Source organism: Aquila chrysaetos, chromosome 1 (genome assembly GCF_900496995.4).
Source record: "Aquila chrysaetos chrysaetos chromosome 1, bAquChr1.4, whole genome shotgun sequence".
NCBI classification, from domain to species: Eukaryota; Metazoa; Chordata; class Aves; order Accipitriformes; family Accipitridae; genus Aquila; species Aquila chrysaetos.
Window position 1 is genome coordinate 50,404,913 of NC_044004.1, and position 23,517 is coordinate 50,428,429.

At 51.3% G+C, this 23,517-nt stretch overlaps 1 protein-coding gene across 3 annotated transcripts in view; it reads right to left on the minus strand.

Moving 5' to 3' along the window:
- PRAG1 (PEAK1 related, kinase-activating pseudokinase 1) overlaps positions 1-23,017 on the minus strand; it is a 31,560-nt gene extending 8,543 nt beyond the window's left edge. Inside the window, exons 1-4 of one of the 3 annotated variants that reach the window (XR_005932516.1) lie at positions 19,654-23,017; positions 15,554-15,948; positions 12,326-14,160; positions 3,113-3,270 (exon numbers count right to left, since the gene is read on the minus strand). Coding sequence is in view for 2 of the 3 variants with exons in the window: in XM_030021429.2 (XP_029877289.1) it covers positions 3,113-3,270; positions 12,326-14,160; positions 15,554-15,910 (2,350 nt within the window). In the remaining variant the exon portion in view is untranslated. Of the gene's footprint in view, positions 1-3,112; positions 3,271-12,325; positions 14,161-15,553; positions 15,949-18,525; positions 18,608-19,653 lie in introns of those variants that run through there. The other 2 variants (XM_030021429.2, XM_030021419.1) reach the window with 2 other exon arrangements.
- Between the last annotated feature and the right edge of the window lie 500 nt (positions 23,018-23,517).

Below are 23,517 nucleotides of genomic sequence, written 5' to 3' on the forward strand. Positions count from 1 at the left end.
AATGCTCCCCCCCGAAACCACTCCCCTATGAACTGCATACACAGTAGTAAAAAGCTAGTAGAGGGTAAATATTAAAGGTGTGACGTCATCCACAGGGAGGTAAGAATGAAGCACTCCGGATTCTCTTAAACACAGCCTGTTTACCTGGGAGCTGCCACCCAGTGCTTCAGCAGCACGGTGTGATAAGGAGAGAGTCACACTACACAGCTCTGTCCCTCCAGCTGTACCAGAGCAGCCCAAGAAGTATATTGAACCTGTCTCTCTGCCTCACACAGGGTATGGGTCACTGGGCAAGGCCCAGGATTTTGGCAATTTCCATCCTCCTGAAAAAATCTGGCCTCCCCCCCTGCTGCCTGTCCTCCAGCTTATTGCCAGATCTCTTTGCTGAGGGCAGCCTGGCCCCACTACATACCACTAAACCCCAAGCAGCTCCACGTCCTATCTGGCCATGGATTGGGTTGGGATGGCTGGCTTTTTTCAGGCAGCTGTAGCAGCTGTTTTCTTACCCTGGACAGACTGGAGACAGGTGATACAGTTGCATGTCATGGAAGAAGGGGAAGGAAAACGAAAAGGAAAAAAAGATGATTTGACATTGAAATAAAAAGCAATAATTTCAGGTCATGGAGATGGAACGAATGAGGAGTGGAGGGGTCTGCAGGGGAAATTAAAAGAAGAGACGTAATTTCAGAGAATTTTCTATGCCACTTGAATGACAGGCAGGACTCTTGATAAACTTGAGGTCTGCTAACACCTTGAAAGGTGCGTGGTGGGGTTTTTCTCCAAGCAAGCTCAGCAGATAGCAGGATCTATTGCTTTCTTTGAACCCGGCTTCCAAAGCTGCAGAGTGATAGCAAGCCACCCTTCCTCCTCACGAGGCTGCTGGTGAAGGTTCAGCTGCCAGCAGGCACTTCCTCACAGTGTCTTTCTGCTTGCTCCACAGGAACGCCCTGGGGCAGCTTCATGTCAGCCCGCAGCAGGCGCTTGTCTCCCTCACAATCCTAGTGACTCACCAGTTCTCGCACACAACCTCCAAGTGCAGGGGCTCAGATCCCCAAGCTCCCAGCCTGTCCTGGCGTGTCGCATGCAGCCTCAAAGCCGCACCAGCTGTGCCAGAACAGCAATCCCTGTTAGCTGCTCTCCACCTGGAACGGCATGAGTTGAGGCCACGTCCCTTAGTTCTCAGCTACTAGGGTGGATGCCGGCACGATCTGTCTTTGTCCTTCCCCACTAGAGTTTGGTAGCATGACATTAATTTTCATTTGTCCGCTCCACTGTCAAGGCTGCCTATATGCTCCTGCTGCAATACACCCCATCCCAAGCAACAGCATTGAGAGACACCCCAGGAATGAGCAGCACTGATTTTGGCTTCTGTAGCAGATGAGGTTCCCATGCAAGGCAGTTTCGGCACCCCATTTCTGACAACATGCTCAGAAACAGCTCTGCAGGAAATGTTGTGAATCAGCACACGTCCCTTTTGCTCCAGTTTCTGGGTGCTGAGCTCTCTGACTCCCATTGGGCCCTTGCCCCAGCTGTCTGCCTGCATTGTATACCCAGTCGCCAAGCAATTGACTGCTCTCCAGTTTCAGCTGCTCTGCAGCCGCACAGGTAACTGTGGAGCCCATGGCTCAACAGGGATGCATGCCCCAAGCTTTAATGAAAACCCAGACATCTGCATCACACTCTGCCCGGTCCATGGGAAAGATCCCCTCTGTTAAAACCCTGTCAAAAGCCACAGGCAGGGATCGTTCAGCATGGCATCTCTCGCCACTTCCAGTCCAAGGGGCTTTGACAGAGGATACAGCCAAGAGAAATTCTTCAGCATACAGCCCAAGAGCAACTCAACAGAGGCATCTCTGCCAGGACACGCAGCTGAATCCCCGTTTTGAGAGGCAAGATTTACTTGACAGAACCTTACGGAACAAACGTCAGCACTGGAAGCTTTGGCAACCAGTCCACATGCCTAGCCCACAAATGCCAAACTGCTCTTACGTTTTTTTATGTGCTGCTGGGCTCTGCCCCAAGCACAGGTTAACGAATGAAACCCTTTCACAACTTTCCTAACAGTGCTCTGCACCTTCAGTGTAGAGTCCCTCTGCATGTCAAGGGCTTAAAAGTTTCCCCCCGCTTCATATTTTAACATCTGACAGCATAGCCAATTAATTTGAGCTCACCTCACTCAGTGATTGACTGCATAGCTTCTTGCTTGCATCAGCAAGAAAAATTGCATTTGGGTTATTCATTTAAAAACTCATGTTTCCCAAGATGAGTTGAAACAGTCGTTTCTGTTAGTGAAGGCAGAGAAATCCTCTTGTCCCATATCATTTTTGACAGCAAATTGCTTCTGTGCCCAGCAAGTAAAGATCCAACATATGTGAGTTTTTCTTCCCCCTGTACAATTTCCTGGCATGGTCTCACTCTCAGACTCCAAGTTAGCAGTGGAAAAATGGAGTTTCCAGAGCTCTGGCTCTTAATTTTATTGCTGCACTTTGTTGCTCTTGGAAAGACAGAACTTCCACTACACGAAGGCTGCTTTTGCAAAGGAAATACTTTCTGAGCTGGTGAACATGTTAGTGCATGTCTAAGTTACGCACTGATGAAAAAAGTGACTTCATAGTAAGTATTTTTTAATCTCAGTTAAACGAGTGCAGGCAGATTTTTTCCCCTTCAAGAAATAACTGGGAACACAATGAGAGGGAGAGACCACCTCTAGCACAAGACTCTTTCTGGTACTACTCAAATCTATGGAGGACTTTCTATGGCAGGGCTACTTGTGACCTCGCGCAACGTATGAAGCACAAGCAGGATAAGGACAATTGCTTTCAGATGGAGGTTTTATGCAGACAAGAAGAGAGCTACAGGAGAATGATTTTGATGTTTGCCAAATGAAAAAGGGAAAAGCCCATGATGTTGCCCTGACCCTGCCACATTCATTTTAAGTACATCAAGAGGCAGAAGGGTAGAAGTGGAAAGATGAAGGGTTGCTGGGGAAACTAGGTGATTGGACCCTCATGATCCCTGCTCTGAAGATGCTGCCTCAGCAGTGGGCCTCAGGATGGAGGTAACTCCTTCCTCCGGTCCGATGCTACCTCTCCCACACCCAGTGGTCACTTACTGCCATCACTGCCAGTTTGTGTGTCCGAGTCGAGGCTGTCAGTGGAGCCAGCGGTGAAGCTGACGTGGACGCTCCTGAAAGGTGGGCTGAGGCTCTCGGCAGAGCTGTTGCTGACCCTCTCTAACTCAGCGTTACTCGGGTTCATTTTCAGAGTGTGCCTAGAGAGAGTGAAAGAAAAGAGTCAGGAGACAGATAGCAAAAGATACCCTGCATGCACTCGTGCATGGAGACTCAAGCCAAGAGCAGCCTTAGCTTGGTCCCTGCCCATCCATACAGACACCATGCAGCCTGTTACCATGCCACGACACCTCATTCCTGTGCATTTTTCTTCTTTCTCTGGCACCTGGGGATCACATCCTACTGACACTGAGCAGGTCATAGGCTTGCAGCCCCCATGCCAGCCCCTCATGACAAACCAGCTGTGCTTGAGCAGAGAGAGAACCACTGAGCCAACATCATCCAGCCCCAGTCTGTGCCTCCTTTGCCTAGTACATGTGGGGTCCTGGACCACATCTCATCTTGGCCACCGTCACTGGGAAGTGAGGACCCACCAGCATTTGCCTTCAGTAAAGTTCTCAAAGGAAGGGAGTGGCATCACTCCGTCCATTTTACAGAAGGGCAGGTTGAGGCTGGGTGTCAGAACCCAATTCCTTCATGGCAGAGGCATAAGCAGAAGAAGAGTCCATCCCTAGCAGCTGTTGTCTCCTCAGTGCATCACAGTAACAACTGACACCTTCCGAAAGAAGAAGCGCCTCTGCAGAAAACAAGTGTCTGCCAAACTCAGGACCTACCATGCAGCTTTTAATGCAAGACCTACAGTTTTCCATGCAGCTTCCATCTAAAAAAATAAATAAATAAACCATAAACTGGGTTTATAATCTGCCAGGTCACAGTTTAAGTGATCAGTTGTAGGCAAGCAGGACTTTCCGCTAAGATAAAGAATTTCCCTTGCATTTTCTTCATTTTTTCCTCCCTGGAAAACAACAGAAACTGTTGAAATCAGGCAGCACATCAGAGCACAAACACTCCTAGCTTTGGTACGGTTCAGACTCTCTATCAGCCAGCAAACGAAGGTTATCAGTCCACATTTTTAAAGTAAAACTGCCAATCTGCTGATAAAATTCAACACGTCGTTGATCAAGAACGTAAAAAGGTTAGTGGCAGACTAAAAAAGAAAAAGGACTTCCACCAGCTATCTTGCTGGAAGGTATCCGGCGTTTCCTAATCAGACGGCTGAATGGCTGCTGAGAAAGACAAACAAAAGACGTGCATGACTGTTTTCTTGTGGCACCCCGTTCAGGCGCACAGGGTCCCTCCTCTTCCAAAACCCCCAAGCACAGCAGATGCCACGAGCGATTTTTATTTGAAGATTGAGAAATGATTCGTTCCCCATCCAGACAAAGCACTTACTCTCGTGTCCACACCACCACATGGAGAGCAGAGTGTATGAGAAGCCCGGAAGAAACTTCTGCCAGACTTCCTCATTTGCCTGAGCAGCCTCGGTCTAAAAATACTCAGGGGCTGATGAAAATAAGGCTCTAAAAACCACCTCAGGTATAACTCAGCAGAGACACTGGTCTTGCACCAGTGACGAATCCACCACGGCAAGCCTCTTGGGGATGATTTACAAAACTTCGCAATGTACCACACAAGTCACAGTTAAAAAATAAAAAGTGAGAGAGACACACATTGAGGTTTTTAGCTCTGTTACGATTAATGCTGTTGAAAGCAACCAACTGGACTTAAATCCTTTTCACTTTTTTTTTTAATTATAAAGATATATCTGTATCCTATAACTTTCTCAGACATTTAACTTCTAGTAATTTGGGGGGAAAAAATGCATGGGTGCATACATGCGGGTACACTGTCTGACCTGGCAAGAATCAAGGAAGCATTTAGATCCATAAGAAAAGAAAAAACTTTTGCAAGAGAGCCCGTCTCGATTTGCACAGATGAGAGGTTTTCTAATACATTCCTCCCCCACCCCCCTCCCCAAGAAAAGTTGGTGCATTTCTGTTTCATTCCCATCTCTTAAACACAAATCCACAGAGCTGCCTTACCATTCCCGCACTCAGAGAGAGATGGGACTTTGCTCGGTGGGGTCCAAGGTCCACCGCACGCAGCCACACCTATTCCTCCAAGCAACCTGGGCGCAACGCGGTGACGGCCAGAACCATGCTGGCTGCTGCCTTTGCCGAGCTCAACGTCGCGGTGAAGTCAGATGTACAGAGAGCCCTGTTTCCTCTCCGTACCGCTGTGACTTATGTAAAATGCAGTTCCTGAATAGGCACACCGAAATAGAAATTGTTTGCTGCTTAAACGACATCCTGCTCTTGTTTCAGATGTTACAGCCGGGCTGGCTAATACCGCCTGGAAATACCTCCGCTTTACATCTCCCTCTCCGCTTCACATCTTCCTCTTTCCCTATGAGCTGCTTGAAGCCCAGGCTGCAGCCTGCACAGATTAAAATACCGCCCACTATACCAAAGAATTACTGAAAACACTTGCTAGGGTCAAACTCTCCCATTTCAGTAAAATTCCACCCCAAGAGCTGAACAGCTCATCGCTGCAACAGCCTGTGGGATCTTGATTTACAGCTAACCCGAACTTCCCCTGCTTTGCTAGTGTTCCTTCCACCACGTGTGACTGCGAGGGCACAGGTGGCTATTCTCCGTCTTGCCCTTTTCACCAAAGGTTATTGGAAATAAAGAGCATCAACCCATCTTAAACCTGAAGAAATCACTGGGATTGCCCCCCCACCAGCTTGCTGACATCTGTGGGCTCCACTCCCCTTCAGAAAGATATAGCAGTTGTTAATTTACCTCCATTTCAAAAATCTGTGCTCAGCACCTTAAATGTAACCAGCAACTTCAAGAGAAGCACCAGAGCCTCCTTCATGTGCCAGTGCATAAAGAACAGGTCACAAGAGTCAGCTCTCCCAGTCTAATAACCTAAAAGGACAGGATTTCCAGCTCTCGAAATTATTCTGGTGGCTTTAAATACACTTCAATTACTCAACATCCTCCATGCAACACACTGGCATATTCAGGCAACCCTTCCCGTTCGCTATTCCCCAGTTTTCCCATCCTAAACAATTTCATGCAGCTGGCTTTCCACATGATTCCCACAGTCCTGCCTAAAACAAGTCAAGGTTGAAAACAGCCGTCGTGTGAAAAAAACCCACCACCCCCCCCCCCCCCCCCAAACCAAAACCAAAACAGTTTGGAGTTCTGTAACATTGCAAAGGGACCCAGATCATTTGCCATGCCCCACGTCGCACCTCTGGCCAGGGCATGCTTCGTCTTTCCCGTGATTCATATTCAAGTAGTAGCCATGTGTTTAATTTCACATTTCTTAACAGATCGGGGTCCCACCTGATGCTGCTGCGGGACTCCAGCATCGCTGACTGCGTGCCTTGCACTTCTCCGAGAGAGAGTGGAGACGGGCACCAAAGCACGGCTCCCCTAACTACAGCAGACACGCGCCTCTTGGCGTATCGCCCCAGGGATCCCTTGGACTCAGGGCATGCCTTCGGCTTGGATTTCCTGCCCAAGATTTGACATGCAGCTCTGATTACCTACCAAAAGTGCAAGGGGCAGGGAGGTTTTGAGAGGGGGAGAAGGCCACTCGGACACAAGAGCTGCAAGGCTCACGCTTGCTCCTTTCCAGCAGCCATCACACGTGCAGCCTCTTGGCAGCCGTGAAGGATGCTGGAAGGCATCCCTCCCCAGCGCAGAGACCCGATCACAAGGAGCACCCGCTCTGCAGCCCCATCACGGAGGTTTCCCAGCCTTGCTGTGCCGGCAGGAGGGGTCACTCCTTCTCAGCACAGATGACAGGACTTGAACAGCTAACAGAGATGCTGAACTTTATACATCATGCAAAAGGGGAAGGAAGCAGAGGAGAGCAGAGAACACACACAAAACACTACAAAACAAACCGCACTCCAGGACAAGTCTGGTGATAATGTCAGCAGGACACCCCCTCCAAAATAAAATACTGGAACTAATGCATGGCAGAGAGAAAAGCTAGACTGCATTACAGCATCAAACACAACACATGGCTGGGCATAATTATTACACAAGAGGAAGCACCGTTGTACCATATGCTTGTCTATCATGAAACGTGAATAATTATATCTTCCTCCCTCCACTGCTCGCTCTTCTAGCATCTTCCCCTGGATGCACAGGGCAGTTAAAAGCCAGCATACAGGAGCTTACAACATTTGAGGCTTGGATTTGTACTTATCCTTCTGCTACCAGCTGGCAAACATGGAGAAACCAAAATCGAGGTGAGTGGAAGAAAGGATTTTGAAACACTCCTAGCTCTGTCCAGAGGACTACACCGCTCCTCCCTGTAGCAAAAAGGTTTTACATAGCGCAGGTTAAGTTGAAACAAGGGTTTGGAGTCTGGGGATGCAAGGGGAAATTTGGATGCGGTGCAGAATTAAGATGGCAGATGGGTCAAAAATTAAATCACTGCATGCTCCGATGTGGTGAAGAGGACACCAAATCTCATTTCAATTTCCAACTCTGCACTTTTTAAAGTGGTAAGATAGGAAACACACAGAAAAGTGAACAACTTTCATTTTAAAAGAAACGAACTCTCCTAAAAGATTGGCTGATAAATCACTACCTTTTAAAAATGATCCACTGGCAGAAGCAGCACCAGAAATTGCCAATTAGTTTCAGACAAAAAACACAGGGGAATCCAAAAGGTGTATTTCCTCCCTGTTCTGGAGCATGATTCTCTCTCCTGCTTGAGCCATACCCTCCCTTCTTTGCTTTATTTACTTATTTAATTATTAATTATGTATTTAAATAGACTCCACCCAGAGTTTCTTATTTATTTATTTATTATTTAAATAATAATAAATCGGGCTTGTCCTAGACCAAACAGCAACTCCCTGCTGTCATCCACAGTCACGGACAAGAGGGCCAAAACCTGGGACCCGTGTGACTTCCAATTGCATTTGTAATTGCCACAGCAGCTCCATGTAGCCAGTCTGCTTTTGCCACAGGGGTACACCCTGACACTGAGCTCCAAGGAGAAACAGATGCCTTGGGAATGGTAAGAAAGGGGGAATATTCTGTCTCAGGTGCAGCACTGCTCCGTCGCAAACCGATTCCTGGCGAGGAACACACAGCGCAGTCCCACCAGCCAGCACCACCTCCCCAGCAAGGAACAAACCTGGCTCTTTTCCTGGTGATCCAATTCCCAACATAGTCGTTTTTTTGTAACGCTCTTGTTTTCTGTTCCCTCTGGCAACAAGCGGCAGCAGCAGCACCGTAACATGCAATCTTGGCACACCTCAAGCTCATTTGTCCTGGCTGTTTTCAGTGATGGCGGGTGTCGGGATGTGCCGTGCTACGCACCTTTGTTACGCCAAGCGAGTGCATTCAGCAAATTTCAAAAGTTATCTACGGTGCTGCCTTTTGAAGGTGGCATTAATTATGATGAAAACAGCTCAAGAGCCAACAGCTCGAGATGCAAAACAGCATCACTGTTTCCTTTCTTTAAGAGGCACATGAAATAAATTAACCGTCAAGGTTTTGCAGGCTAGAAGGAACCGTGAGGATCATTTAGCCTGACCTGCTGCATGAGAGACACATAAATTTCAGCAAAGATTCATTCCTCATGCCAAGAAACTGAAGGCCACGCTACGGCATTTCACACCAAAGAACCTTTAAATCATTGCACGTACAAGTCCTGGGGATCCTAGTTCCCCTGGTGAGCCCTTTCCTTAGCCAACTACCTTCCCAGCTTTTGGAAGAAGACCAGCCACTATCTTCCCTTTCCAATCTCTTTCCTCTTGTAATTAAACTCATTTTCCATTCCGTTTCAGACCAAGCAAACCTTAAACATCTATAATCTTTTAAACAAGCAGGAAAAAAGGACTGTATGAAGAAACAGTCACAAGAGGTCCAGAGTAGATTTATGTGGGATGAAACAGGCACAAATTCATTATTTTCTTTTTTTGCACCAACTTTTAAAACTCCCTAAAATCACTCCTTCCGCCATCCTAAGAGACAGCTTACTGCAAAACCAGAGTTTCCTCAGTGCCTGGCAGGAATTCACCCTGTAAAAACTTTTTTCCCTTTTAATTGTTAGAGCCAAGATGAACAAAACATCTACAGAGTCCCTTTTTCTTTCTCTGCTTTGAAACTAGTTTGAACACACATGTGAGTTTTCTTTAAAATAAGCAATTAAGTTTAATTAGAAAAGTCAAACAGGCAGGCTTCATTTTCCAGCATGAAATCAAATACCTTGCTGCAGCTTGAGATCTAGAAGGAAAAAGGATGGTTACATGCCTTTCCTGCAGCTGAAATGAACCCTGATTTGCTAAGCCCCAAGCCGCAAGACAGTGCCACAACCAGGTCTGCACTGGCTTCATCTCCATCCATCCATCCATCAAAGGAGCCTTTGCAGTGGTGCCACCTGAGAACATCTTGGGCTGAGGCGCTCTGTCTCTGCGAGGGACTACATAAGCATAACAGAAGTATCGGTGGTTCTTCCGTTACGGATGAGCGCATGCCCACGGACTGCCCAGACCTAGGAGAGTATGGATGTGTCTCAGAGTCATCTTTGTGTGCAAGACCTCCTCCCTTCTTCAGGCATTTGGCTGCAGCCCAGGAGGACCAGAGGAGATGCTCCTCCAGCAGCAGGTCAGAGTCATGTCATAACCCGAAGCTGCAAGCAACGACTGCCCAGGGTAACACAATCCCGCTATGGTGATTTTAACCAGTTGTGCACGTAGCCATCCCTCCCACCACCATGCACAGGTAACACCACCCTGGTTCCTGCATCAACACGCTCAGAGAAGCCACGCTCGAGACAAAAACAAGAGCACCCTCAAAGCAAACAAAGCAATCAGCTGGGTTTGCACGGCTTGCAAAACCTGCCATCTGATCAAATCGCTCCTCAGGCCGGCTGTGCAGGGGTTTGGTAGCCAGAGAGAGGGCTATGCTCTTTGAGCAAGGCGCCCCAAGGCTCAGCTGCAGGCATCGAGGCGTTTATGAGACAAACAGATGTAGCACAACACATGGCCTACAGCCACAGGGGGTAAGAGAAATGCCAGCACCTACCTCAACCACCTGGCAGGGTTTATGGCTCTGCCAGAGATCCCGGTCACGGATGCCACGTGTTCCCTGACCTCAGTTTCCCCGCCTGCTTTCACACAGGCTTTCTAGCGCACATGCTTTCAGGATGACTCAGAAGCAATTGTTATTGGCACAGCCCAATCACACCAGGAGCATGCACCAGCCCCTCCAAGGAGGGGAAAATGCTCCACGCCCCTCAGGACGGATCGTCATAACTCCTCGTGGAGGGCAGCAGCGGGGCATGCTCCTGGCTTGGAGCACAGTTGGTCCAAGTCACCCAGCCAAGGAGACACCCTGACACATCAAGGAGCCCCCTGCCTCCACTCCCAGCCCTCATGAAGGCAGAAAGGAGACTCCAAGCACTGCCAGGGAAGCATCCTTGCCTCCAGTACAGACAAAGGGCTCTGCATAGCTGCTCCTCCATGAGTGGAAGGAGGTCCTAGCACTGCAAGTGGAAGATGCTGCTGGGAAATACATTGCTGAGTTTGAGTGCCACCATCCTTCTGGCCTGCCCAGTGACCTCTGCTCTGCAGGGGAAGGGATCAGGTTCTAGAGGACTTTCAGCAGGCAACTTGGCGTTTCCTAAATGATCACTGCTCGACAGCATCATATCAGCTCTGCTGGGCCTCAACACCACCTCATGTGGCAGATGCAACCCCAAGCCACAGGCTGATAGGAGACACCAAGTGGCAACAGCCATGAAAGTAAGTTCACAGGGTCAAAGCTAAAGCACATCTTGGTGTTCTCTTTCATTTTAAAGACAACAAAGCTCATCTGTGTGCTCACTTGCTTGTGGACCTTTTCTTTCCTCTAACTCCAGCAGGCATGCAGCATCACAGCAGGAAGCTCAGCATTAAGGAGAACTAAAGCCTCTTGTTCACCTCTTCCCTTTCCTCGAGAAACATAATTTGTTCCCAACTCGGTCAATTTAAAACACTAGTTCCCTGGGCTAGCCAACCCTAAAAACACTGAAAATTCAATGTAAGAATAAAACAGAGGATGGGCCAACTCAACCACAGTCTCAACCTGGAGGTCACTGATGCCTATGCATAAGCTTGGCCATGGACCCCAAGAGCAAGGTCTTCTCTGAGCACCCATCCCTTCTTCTCTAAACTTTTTAATCAAGGAGTTGGAGTCAAATCTGTTGTGCAATGCACAGTTCCAGGTAACAAAACTGACACATGCAATAAAGCAAACACAGGACACCCGCAGAATGTGGAAGTATCCCTCCCCAGTATGCTCAGACAACCTAATTCATTAGTTGCATCGAAAGGAAATCAATTTTTCTCCCTCCATTTTATCTTTTTTTTGTCTTCTTTTTTTTTGCGATACGCACAGCTGCAGATACTGAATGCACACAAAGTATCAGAAGCCTGGTTTTTTAATTGCTTAGTAGAGCTACTTCCTTCCCAGATGGACAGCTCTCCCTCATTCACATTTGTTTTCTAGGGCCTGCTGTTGTCCTGCCTGCAAACCTGACTTCCAGGAGAGTGGCGAGGGGAAGGCTGCCTGAAGCCAGGTGGCTCCCACACATCATAAGCACACGTTAAGCAAGCTCCAATTACCTGCTTGCAGGCAAGGAGTCCTCCCTGGGAAATTGCAGCTTCAAGAGCTAACCTTGAAAGCCAAAAGACGTTAGAGCCAAACTGAAAATGAGGATTTCAGAGGCCCTTGCTATTAGCACCAAGAGAAGTTGCCCAGTTCCACTTACAAGAGGAACTTGCAACCCCAGATTTTCTATCCTACTCAACATCAAGGAACTGTGCCAAGACAGAATGAAGCTGACCTGGGAAACACCAGCCATCCCAGGCACAGACCTTGTTCTCACTTGAATATTGGGACCCAAGGCCGTACGTTGCATCCCTGAAGGGCCTTTGCAAGTACGCATGGCGTTTGAACCAGGACTTGCAAAGATCTGACACCTTTTCAGAGTAAAAAGGTAAGTAGTTTTTCAGCTGGGCAGTCTCCTCCCATGCTCCTGAAAGCCCACCTTTGAACAGAAAAGGAAGAAAAAAAAGAACGGGAAGCACCTCCTAGTCAATGAATCCCTGCAGCAAACATCCCTATTGCAAATGTTTAATAGACAGCTGCGCACACACTCACAGGGCTGTACCTGGACTGCTTTTTCGGCGGCGGTGGCGGTGGTGCAAACTCCACGCCATTACTCTTGTCTTTAGGGAACTCAAAGGAGAAAGACGACGATTTGCTGATCCCGGTCTGACTCTCCAGCATCGGGCCGTCATCCACAAGGTCAGCACCAGCTCTTCCATTCTCAGCTCCCACTGCCCATGGGTGGGTTAAGAGCTCCTGCTCCTCCTCCTGCTCCTCCTCCTCCTCTATCCGGCACTGCTTGGTCCACGTTGGGATATAGTATTTCTGCCTCCTGTCATAGGATAAGCCTGCCAGGCCTCTGCTGGACTCCTCCACAGAGACCCCGTTGACCTGAGTGCATGGAAAAGGGGATGCCCCAAAGGCACCCGTATCAGTATAGCTCCTCGGCAGCAGCTGAACACCAGCTCCGTCATGGCTGTTGTCATCACCAAACCTTGCCACGTGGGAGCTGACCGGGGGCACACGGTTCCCCTCGCTGCCTGGCTGGCTGTTTTTGGACATCTTTGGGGGAATGGCTGGACTTTCAGTAACTGAGGTCTTGGCAGGAGCTGCCAGATGAAATCTTGGGCTGTTCTCACTTCCAGATGCTTGAAAAATCTCTCCAGGCTCCATGGCAGGTGATGAAGTCCCAAAATCGGGATGGGAAGTGGGGCTGATACATGGCCACTGAACTCCTACTGCCGAATCAGGGCTGCTGAGGAATATTGTCTTGTGATCATCCTCGGTGTGTGCCGTCATTATAGTTATCTTTGCCGCCACCTGGCCGGTGGAGTCCTGGTATTCCTTCTCACCACCCAACGCCCAGCCACCATCCCTCCACGTCCCATCAGCTTGCTCCTTGCCAGTGCTGCGGGCCAGCTTCTCCGCTTTTGCCTGCCCGCCGACAGCCTTCAGCTGCGCCTTCTTCCTCTTGGTGCTCTCGGCGTAGATGGGATCACTGTGGGCTGGCTCGGTGAGCCGAGGGCGCTGCGGCTCCACCAGAGCCTGCTGAGGGGTGCTCGAACCCTCAGGCCGGGAGCCTCCGGTGGCAGAGGGCTCTCCAGGGAGAAGCGAGTCCTCGTCCTCCTGGGACAAAGCAAAGGCAGCCGCCTTGCTGCTCCCTGTGCTCTCAGGGAGGGCAGCAGGCTCGGCGTGGAGAGCCAGCTTTTTCCTCTCTGAACACAGGGCATAGGGGAGAGGATCGCCCTGGTCTTTCGTGATGCAGAAGGCCACGTTCACCGCTTTGCGCTCCTCTTCGCCGAACTTGACCGCCCTGCCACTTGGCCTGGGAATCTCGGGAGCATCCCGCTGCCTCCATCCGCAGGGGGCAGGGCTCTCCTTCTCGCACCGGGCACCCTTCCCCTCCGCACAACGCGGCTCCCAGGAGATGGGGCGCTCCCTGCAGCAGTCCGTGATTGAACAGTACTCGCCCCCTTCGCTTTCAAAGCCAGAGGAGAAGTGACCGCAGTCAGCCTCCGAGGGGAGTGCTGCTCCTTCTCTGGCTTGGGAAGAAGGGTTTCTGCTGGAGTTCGTGGTGCTTCTGTCCCCCAAGGTGGACAGATTAGGGCAGGGGGCCCGATGCGGCAGGGCAAACTTGTCTTTGGCTCTGTCCTCCTGCTTGCCCACCTCACCCACAAGCACCAGGCTGTGGATGGAGACATTTCTCTCCACTCGACTCTCCAGGCTGCGCAGGCCCACCATGGAGTAGCTAGGAGGACAGCAAGACAAGCAGTCACTGGGTGGGTTGTGAAGGAATGGCTTTCTCACACCACCGTTGCCAAAATTGTCGAGGCAGATCCGCTGCGCTTCTCCTGATTTCAGAAAGAGTTGTTTGCCAGAAACCATGCCCCAGCTGACCTGCACGGGCCAAAGAGACAAGTGCACTGTCAGGATGTGCATATGCAAAATCAAGGAGAAATTTAAAAAAAAAAAAAAAAAAGGAAAAAGCCCATCTCCACAGTAAAGCCCTCTGGCATTCACCATCTGTTTTGCTCTGTGCTCACCCCGCCCCACCAATAACCACTGCAAATCTTTTCTACTTAAACTACACTTGTCCTATTTCCTGGACCATTTACAATCCTTGCATTACCAACAATGGCAATGAACTGAAATAAGGCATTCTCCTTTCTCTTTCTACGGGTTCACTGCCAGAAACATGTCCAACCTGTCATCCTGCCTGTGAATCACCGTGCAATTAAAGATTCAGAGAGGGAAGGAATAGTTGCACCTCTCTGCTTATTTTCATTTCATTTCACACTGCTGCTCCGGAGTCGCATGCTCTGGAGCACAGACACAGACTATCACAGGCTACCCTGGGACAGCAGCTTGGCTATGCTCAGCAGTAGGGACTGAGGAGCAGGTGGGCAAACGTATCAGAAATCAATTAATCTGAGGGACATCTATCCTGCTTGCCAAAGGAGGAGTGGGAGAGGCAAAGAGTAACACGTGCCCGCAAAGCGACCTCCTGTCCCCAGGTGGCAGAACCCGCTCCCACAGTGCCAAACTCAGCCTGGGTCCAAATCTGCGTGCACAGATCAAACCCCACCAACGATGGCAGCCTGTGCTCACGTGCCCTTTACCCCTAGAAGAGAAGCAAGGGAGAACAATAGGAGGCTAAGAAGAGAGCCGGCAAGCCCTGACTCTCCTCTGGGGCAAGGGTGGGAGATATGAGCGCACCTATGCCACGGGCAAGGTGACAGCAGCCCACGCTTTGCTCTGCGTGGCTGGGGCAGTGCTGGTATCAATGGGTCAGGGAGAGGAGTGAACCACCCATCCCGACTGCAACTCAAACCACTGAGGCTTGCCTGTTTGCAGGCAGGCAGCAGTGCTACACCCAGAGGGCATTACTGCTCTGGCAAAGGTTGGGAGCCCAAGGAGCTGGGCTAGGAAGGCAGGGCACTTTCTTCCTCGCCCATGAAGACCATGGATCCAGTTAGCACTGACTGCAACCACACAGGACTTCTTTTCAGTATATCTTCCCAGGAAAATAACTTTAACCCGCATCCTCATTTAAAATCCGGAAGTTCCTAAACAAACAACATATTTTTAAGTTCCTTTGCACATGCTTCATGAGTAACTGCTCATTCAGCTTCAGCCAAAGACACTTTGAGAAGCCAATATATGGCTTAAAAACCTGAGTCAAGACCAGAAGGAAGAACAAAGGGAAGGAAACCTTTTTAACAGATATTCCTAGCGCTCCTGAGGAGAGGTAAGTAACGGGAAGTCATGCTTTGACTGGATTAATCATTACCTGTGACAGATCTGCATTCATATTCACATCCGCCCACGCGTCAGAAACATCCGAGTTTATCATAGTTGGCTTCACAGCAATTGTTGGCTTCGAGAAGGGGGATGTATTTACACTTTCGTCTTCCAACGTGGGGCTCTCAGGCTTGGTCCTAACTCCATTCGGGAGCACGCCACGTGCTCCCACGTCTGAGGGTGTTTGCAGCCGATGGGAACTCTTTGGGTTGAAGCAGTTTTTGCAGGAGCCAGGCTTCCAAACGTGTTCCACAAAGTCACTGCACGCAGACATCTTCAAATCCTCGTGGCTCAGACTGAGAGCCCTCTGCATCTTCTGCACTGTCCTCCGCTGCTCATTTTGCATTTGCTCCCCAGAGCCGCTCTTAAAGATCACCTAGTTATCTGGAAAAGCACAACACTGCCTGATTAGTTTGGTTATGCCCCAAAATGGGAAGATTTTTAATAGGACAGGTGATAATTACACTTACTCTGCTTTCATCACAAAGGCTTATTGTTTACGAGGCTGTTTTCACAGCTTAGCTAAAGCCCACACAATCACTTAAAAAGCCTCAACTTCTAAGCATAGCTCTGTAATAAAGAAGACATCAAGCAAGCAGCATTCCTATGTGATTTAATTCCCTGTTTAATGAGCATGTATAACCAGCCTCGTGCAAGGTTTGGATCAAGGGTAAAGGAAAGAGGTCTTGGAAATAGCTGTTCACAGCCACACAAGGAGAGCCAGGCAGGAAAAATTCCTTCTCCGAAGTGGCATCCTCTCTCTGAAAATAAAAAAGCCTAGAGGTACAAGGACCAGAATCAGCGACTGTGTAACCAAGGGGACCGGCAACAACCTTCCTTCACCCCGAAGCACCACTGTGATTACTGCTGTGGTACACAAAGGCTTCTCTCCCACCCAGTGGAACAGAGAAAGGCAATCAGCAAGGCTGGGGCTGGCACTGATTTGAGCAAGTGGCTGGCAAAAAGCTCTTATCTGGTTTGCCAGGACCCACAAATAACAGTGTCAGCTCCCTGAAACGATTCATTGTCTGCAAGGGGAGAAACGTTTTGCTCTTGGATTACTTACAGACAAGGATGCCTTCCCATCTTCCTTCCCCAGGAGGAAATGCCCCAGGAACAAGACATTCCTGCATTCCTGTGCGCCCCCCCCCCCGCCCCCCCCCCCCCCGCCCCACACGGCCAGGTCTGATTGCACTCAGCCAGTCGCTACCTGGAGCTAACAACTTTGGAGATACTTCAGACGAGGACTCCCACAAAGCTCAGTGGATTAGGGAAGAGAAAAATCAGAAAACGCAACTAGATGAGGAAAATTGCCGGCTAGCCGGCTCCTAGGGGTGTCAGGGCACACAAGTCCCCCACATGGCTCCACAGAGTCCTTCCCCACCTAACCAGCTTCAGTTCATCATCTCCTGGCCAGCTGACCCCAGTGCAAACTGAGGCTCCTTTCCCGAGGGTCTCTGAGTGAACGGGCACTTTTACACCCCAATCCTGATGGCACAAGAGCCAAATTTACCAGCCTGATCCTTCAGCGCTTCCTCCACGCAGGCATACTGCAACACCACCGTAGCTACGGACACCTTTGCACCTGCACGCACCTCTAAACACGCCTGCGCTTCAGTAAAGCCTCTTGCCTCTAGGCTCAGAGATGCCCTGGCCAGCCTCTCCAACAGCCACCCTACTGCATGGTGAAAAGAAAAAATACTACTAAGAGCCTAGGTGGGACAAAGTGAAGGGGGGCGAGAGCCACTGACCCATAACCATCATCTGAATTCAATGCCACCTTTGGGAAGGGAGTCTTTGATCGGCTAAAGCTTTAGTACCTGCAGACTCATTCTGTCTGGCATGCTGATAAATTAGGATCTGTTTCATGAAAGAACAGAATAAAGGGGAATATCAGTGGGACTCACTAATCAGATTGGTGCATGTCTCTCTTTTTAGGGAAAAGACGGTTTTAGACAGGTTTTTCCATGGACTTCACAGAGTCCAAATTAACCAAAGGACAGCAAATCACTCTTGGACATACCCCCAACACCTTCAACGAGATTAACGTTATTTGCAGGGAAAACATCTTTAAAAAATATTCTATTCTTTGCTTCCTTTCAGATCTAGCAAGCAGTGTCCGGCATCACCCAGAGTTGAACAAGTGTCCTGATGAGAGCCAGCAAAGAAAAAACGAAAAAATCAAAGGGAGGAAAGCAGGGACCAGAGCCAGAAAAAACTCTTCACTTCTGGTTTAATAACCGGTGCTGCCAACTGCCTTTTAAAGATCGGGATTTCCCTTTCTGCAGCTAAAGCAGCCGTTGTTTCTCGCTGACCAGAGCCCGGGGCAGGCGGCCCCGTGTCCGCACGCCGGCGGGGCGGCCGGGACCCAGCCCGCACCAACCCACGCGGCGCCGCGCGGGGAAACCGGCCGGGCTCGGCCCCCGCCCCGGGCAAGCCGAAAGCCAGGAGCTGGGTCTGAGGCACCCCCGGAGCCCCCGCGCCTCCCGGGGCACCGGCGAGGACCCGGTATAAAGGCTACCTGTTACCTAGGCTAGAGATGCTAGGATGCGGCACCAGGATGCTCCGGCGCAAGAGGAAACCCCCAACCCAAGCGGCTCTGGCTGCCGGACGGCCCCCCCCGGGCGCCGGGCGCCCACCGGGACCGGGAAAAGTTTACCGGGCAGGGCCCGCCGGGGCTCCCGGGGCGGGCGGCGGTGCCGGTCGGGACCGGGGCGCGCCCCGGGCCGGCTGCACGCACACACCCCACCCCCCCCCCCCCCGCCACTCCCTCCCGCCCTCCGCCAGCGTGCTCGGTGGGCACCGGCACGGCACGGCACGGCACGGCACGGCACGGCCCCGCCGCCCCGGACCCCCGGCGGCCCCGCCCCGGCCCCGAGCGGCGGCGGGGTCCCTCCCAGCCCGGCTTTGTCCCGGGAGGCGGAGGCGCGGCGCCCGCCCCCGGCCCCGCTCCCCGCTCACCAGCCTCCCGCTGCCGCCGCGGCGGCTCGGCTCGGCTCGGCTCGGCTCGGCTCCCCTCCGCGCTGCGCTGCGCCCGGCCACGGCCGCCGCCGCCGCCACCGGGCGAGTGGCGAGCGGGGCCCCGCGTGGGCCGGGGGGCAGGGGCCGCCCCGCCCCGCCCCGCCTCCCGGCCCGCCCCCTCGGGGCACGGCGTGGGCAGCAGCCCGGGCGGGGGCAGGGCGGCTCCCCCCCCCCCCCCCCGCACACGCGTGTCTCCCCCCCTTGCACAAAGCACACCCACTCGCTGCAGGGGCACACGCAACCCGCGGCGACGACACCCCCCATTCCCCCCCCCGGCAGCGCTCACGCAGACACGCACCGTCTCAGGGACATCCCCCGCGGGTACCACCCCCTCGGGGGGATGCAGGCACCCACGCACCCCAGCAGCCCCGCACAGACGCCGTAGGGTCCTACACCACCCCCACCCCTTGCAGGGACACGGCCAGAGCACCCACACCCCTGCACCCCGACACCAGGTTTGGGGACGGTCCTGGACCCAGCTGGAAGATACTGGGAGCCAGAAAGCTCACTCATCCTCGCCGAGCTTGCCAGACAAGGACATGGTGAAGTTCAGCCCGAGGGGATGCTGTGGAAGGAAGAGAAGTTTGCAGAGACCGAAAGCAGGATTTGATCCTGCCGTGCAAAAAATGCAGACAGCACCTCAGGAAAATCCCAAATCTCTGTTGGCCTGAGAGGCTGGGGGTCATTAAAAGGGAGCGGCATGAGGTTTTGCTCCCTGTAGCACCTGAGCTGTGCTTTAGGGCAGGCTGGAAAAGGAATGGTCTTCCCTCACGCTAGCCCTTGCTCTGTGGTGTCTCGTTTGGAGCACCTAAATTCTCCAAAACCAGGACACCCCCCCCCCCCCCCCCCCCCCGCCCCGGTCTCCCCCTGCCCTGGTCAGGGCCTTAGCGCAGTTCTTTGCTTAAGCCACCTCTCCTTTAGTGCAACAAAGCATTCTTAGTCTCATATGTTTCAGGAGAAAATAGTGGATTAAAAAGGCAAGTAGGCTTGCATAATGGGAAATCCAAGCCCTGAATAGAAAAACAGAAGCTGGAGATATGCACAGCACTTATCATAGAAAAAAATTACCTCTCGGGAACCAATCATCCCAGTAAATTCTTCTTCAGGGAATTTTGGCAGTACCACAGCTTACGAACCTTTATGCTTGCAAACATCCCAGCTGGCTGGTCTTCTGCAGTTACGGCTGTCTGCTCATGCTCTCCCTTCTTTTTTGATTGCTTATTAAAATAGTCCAGAGACCCCACAGTAAGCAGAAACACAGGAAAACATAGGAACTCCTCCACTTAATCTGCCAGATTGCCATGAAGACATCTGCTTACCACACCTCCCGCTTCTTCTTTCAAGCAAGCCACTCGCAATCAATTTGCTGCGTCTTTTTGCATGCAGGAACCCAGTGCCAGCGTGCCCAGTTGAACAAGTAAATTAGCTCTCAGAAATGCCTTCATCATGACAGAAACCTCTCTTCCAGCACAGAGCCATGGCTCATCTGTGAGAGGGGAAAATGAGCTCGGAAAACGAGTGGCCCAAGTTTCCCACGTTTTCCCTATTTTGAAAGATTTGGATGAGAGAACCTAGCCCTAACCAGCCCAACTGAGGCTGTAGCTGAGGTCTGTATGGCTGGCTAATTTGGGAGGATGGTAAACTTCCCCAAATTCAAGCATCTGCGTTTCATACCTGGAAGTTTAAGAAGAGCCTCTGCTCTTTTCAATAAGAGTGCTATAATTTTCTAATAACGGAGGTGCTATAATTTTCTCACCATGCCTGCTCAGTGAAGAGTCAGGGACACCTTAGGGAAGGAAAACCAGATTTAAAATTCTTCCTAGGTTCACACTGGAACAGCACTGGACCTGCTGAGCAAACTGTCCTGAGATGTTCACCCCAGGTAGAAACACCTTTCCCATGCCAGAAGCCTTGGGATTATGGGATAATGAAAATTCATTTTTTCTAATAAAGTCATCCTCTTTATGTCCAAAGATTTCAGTGGAAAATTGAAAAACCTCAAATTTTCATAAAATGATTGTTCTGTAAGGTCTGAGATGAAACATGATGGCTTTTTGCATGGCTGTAAACTCCCGTAGCTTCTCCAGTACAGTATTCATCATTGTTCATTTTAGGTATTTTCTCAGTGGCCAAGAAAACTTGTGATAAAGAAGCCCTCTCAAGTGGAAAGCAGCACACAAAGCCCGCTAAGACGCGACCACATGTCTTGGCCAGCCATATATCTTCCAATGTATTGTTTTCCAGAATGCTGACTCAGCAGCAAGGCACATGGCTCGGAGCAACCCTGATGGCACAAAGGGAAACTTCAGGCCGACCAGAGCTTCAAGCACCATCCCTTGCTGGCAGAAGCGAGACCATCACCGAGTCTTGTTTTCATCGTGTCAGCTGTAAGAGAAACCCCCCAAGAACAGGAAGACAAACAGGCATAAACCAACAGGGAGTTTCTCTGTAGGCAGACAAAAAAAAGCAAAGCTCTCTGGAGCTGGGTTCAGCATCGCTCACGGCCAGCAAAGCTGTCCAGTTTCCAAGACTGCTGGTGCCAACAGTGCCTTTTACTCCAGGGGACTCAAAAAAACCAACAGGAAAAAATGTGACACCTTTTATCAGTTATGGTCCACGCTGTGTGACTGAGCAAATCTTAGTTTCCACCTGGGGTGCACAGATCTCTTCCTGGCTGTGGTCCCCGACGTGCTGGGGAGTCTTCCTGTCACTGCCAGGACTGCAGCTTTGTCCATGGTGTCACAGCTGGTAGATCTTTCGGGTGGAAGTGGGGTGGCATTGTCTGTGCTGCGACCGGTTTGCCTGCTCATACATAGCAAGAATAAATGCACCTGCGATGGAGCCAGGGGCAACCAGTGCCAGCACCTACTGCCGGCCTGGCAAAAGAGCAAAGGGCCATCCTTCAGCAGGCTCTTGGGATGTTAATACCTGCTGCCACTCAACAAGCTGCTTTGGTCAATGCGCACGTCCCTGGAAAGTGCCTCTCCTGCACTGCAGACCCTTTTCCTACTGGAAAAATAGGTTGGTGGCTTTGTTTGCCGTGCCCCTTTTCTCCCCCAGCCCTCCCGCTCCTGCCGGAGCAGATGTGTGGCTGCCCTCCACAGCCCCTGCCCCCCGCCCCTGGGACTTCTCCTAGCTCTTGGGGACATTGTCGCCACCCTGACACCCCACCTTGCTGTAGCAAGAGAATATACCTGGGGAAATAGGTGTCCCTTTTGTTCAAAACAACATCGTGAGACCCAGCTCCAAAAAATCCTCAAAATCCAGCCCCTTTCCTGGGAAGAGCAGATTAAAAGCATCAGCCATAAAGAATTAAACCCTCATGTGGTCTCTTAACCACCCTCCATGGGAGTTAGCCCCACTGCTAACATCTGGAGGCCCGAAGTATGATCTCTGTAGGACCCATCGGCCTTGTAGGAACAGAATGAAGCCCTAAATCGCTAACACAACCCCATGTGCAGGAAGCAGCCCCCCATCCCACCCTGGCCACTGCGATGGGCTGCAAATCAGTATGCCAACCAGCGACAGGCACCGCTATTCCTTTGCTCGGGGGACTGTGTCAAAGGGGGAGCTCGGTTCTCCGTACCCAAGAGCAACAGTGGCTGTTAAGAAATCGCGGGATAATAGCCCTTTTGATGGATGCTCGGCTTGTGCTTTCGGGATGTAGCGGTTGTGGTGGGGCTGGGAAGGGGGAGGGGGCACAGAGGCATATGACAGTGCCGATAACAAGTGGGCTTTGTACGCCATGGCCGGGGGCTCCCACAGCTGCTCCAGCCCCCTTTCCCGCTTGAGGTAGTTTGGGTGGGAGAAAAGGCTACAAAAGCTCAAGCAAACAAGCATGACACAGATAAGAATTTAATGATTCAGTCCCTGCCTCTCCTTAAAGAGCAAAACTGGCAGAGCATCTCCTCCTGCCATTCAGGCAGGGGCTCTGGAGAGGAGAGGCCCCTCTGGGCTGGTGGTCTGGCTGCTGTGGTGCCTCCTAGACAGGGAATGCCCTTGAGCATGTCCGTCCAGTTTGTTTTCTTTCCCCGTGTAGCTGGTGAATACTTGCAGCCTATGCTGGCCAAGGCCCTCACCTGCTTCTTGCCATCACTCCAAGAGCCTTGGTGGTGCTGACATGGAGCCTGGTGGCAATCTGGAGCATCCCCCTCCCTGGGAGAGGGCAGGGCGGACCATTGGCTCCGAACCAGCCTGTCCCAGTGAGAAGTGCAAGAAAAGGAACAAGCCTGGGGGTGGGCACCGTGGCAGAGGGAGGACACCGAGCACACAGTATCTAACCAGCATTAACTCCATGTATCCCTGGCTTTACTTCACCTGTCATCACTTGATGACAGTGTTTTTTTCTGATGACGCATATTCCGTGTGGATGGGGAGATAGTGACGATGGCAGCTGGCTAAGATTGCCAAAATAATACTTCCCCCCCCCCCCCCCCAAAAACCCGGGCAGAAAAACCCCACCCCCAAGCCCCCATACACTTTGTTTCTGTAATCCCTGTCCCAACAGGACACGAGCATAGCCTCCCAGCCGGCATGTGTGGTTGCTCTTATTAAGCTTTGAACAGCTGGGGGATTTGGAGATGGGATTAGCTAATACAATCCAGGCTCAATTAGCAAAGGAAGCATGGAGATTCCAGCTCCCGTCGGGACAGATGTGGGCAGGACCACTCCAGAGGGTTAATCACAGGGCAACTTGTACTTCATCCACAAATAACCATGCTGCCTGTGTCCCCCCATCCCACCCACGGCTGCCGAGTGGGAACGTTTGCCATTGCCAAACACTGCCTTACTCCCTGGACCCAGCTAAAACCCGCTTTCCTGCCCATGGGCTGCGAGAGGGAAGGACTAACCGCAGCGGGGAGGGAAAGCAGGCATGCACGCAGGTGCAGAAAACTGGCAGCCAAACAAAGGGAGATCGCAGGAGCAGATACA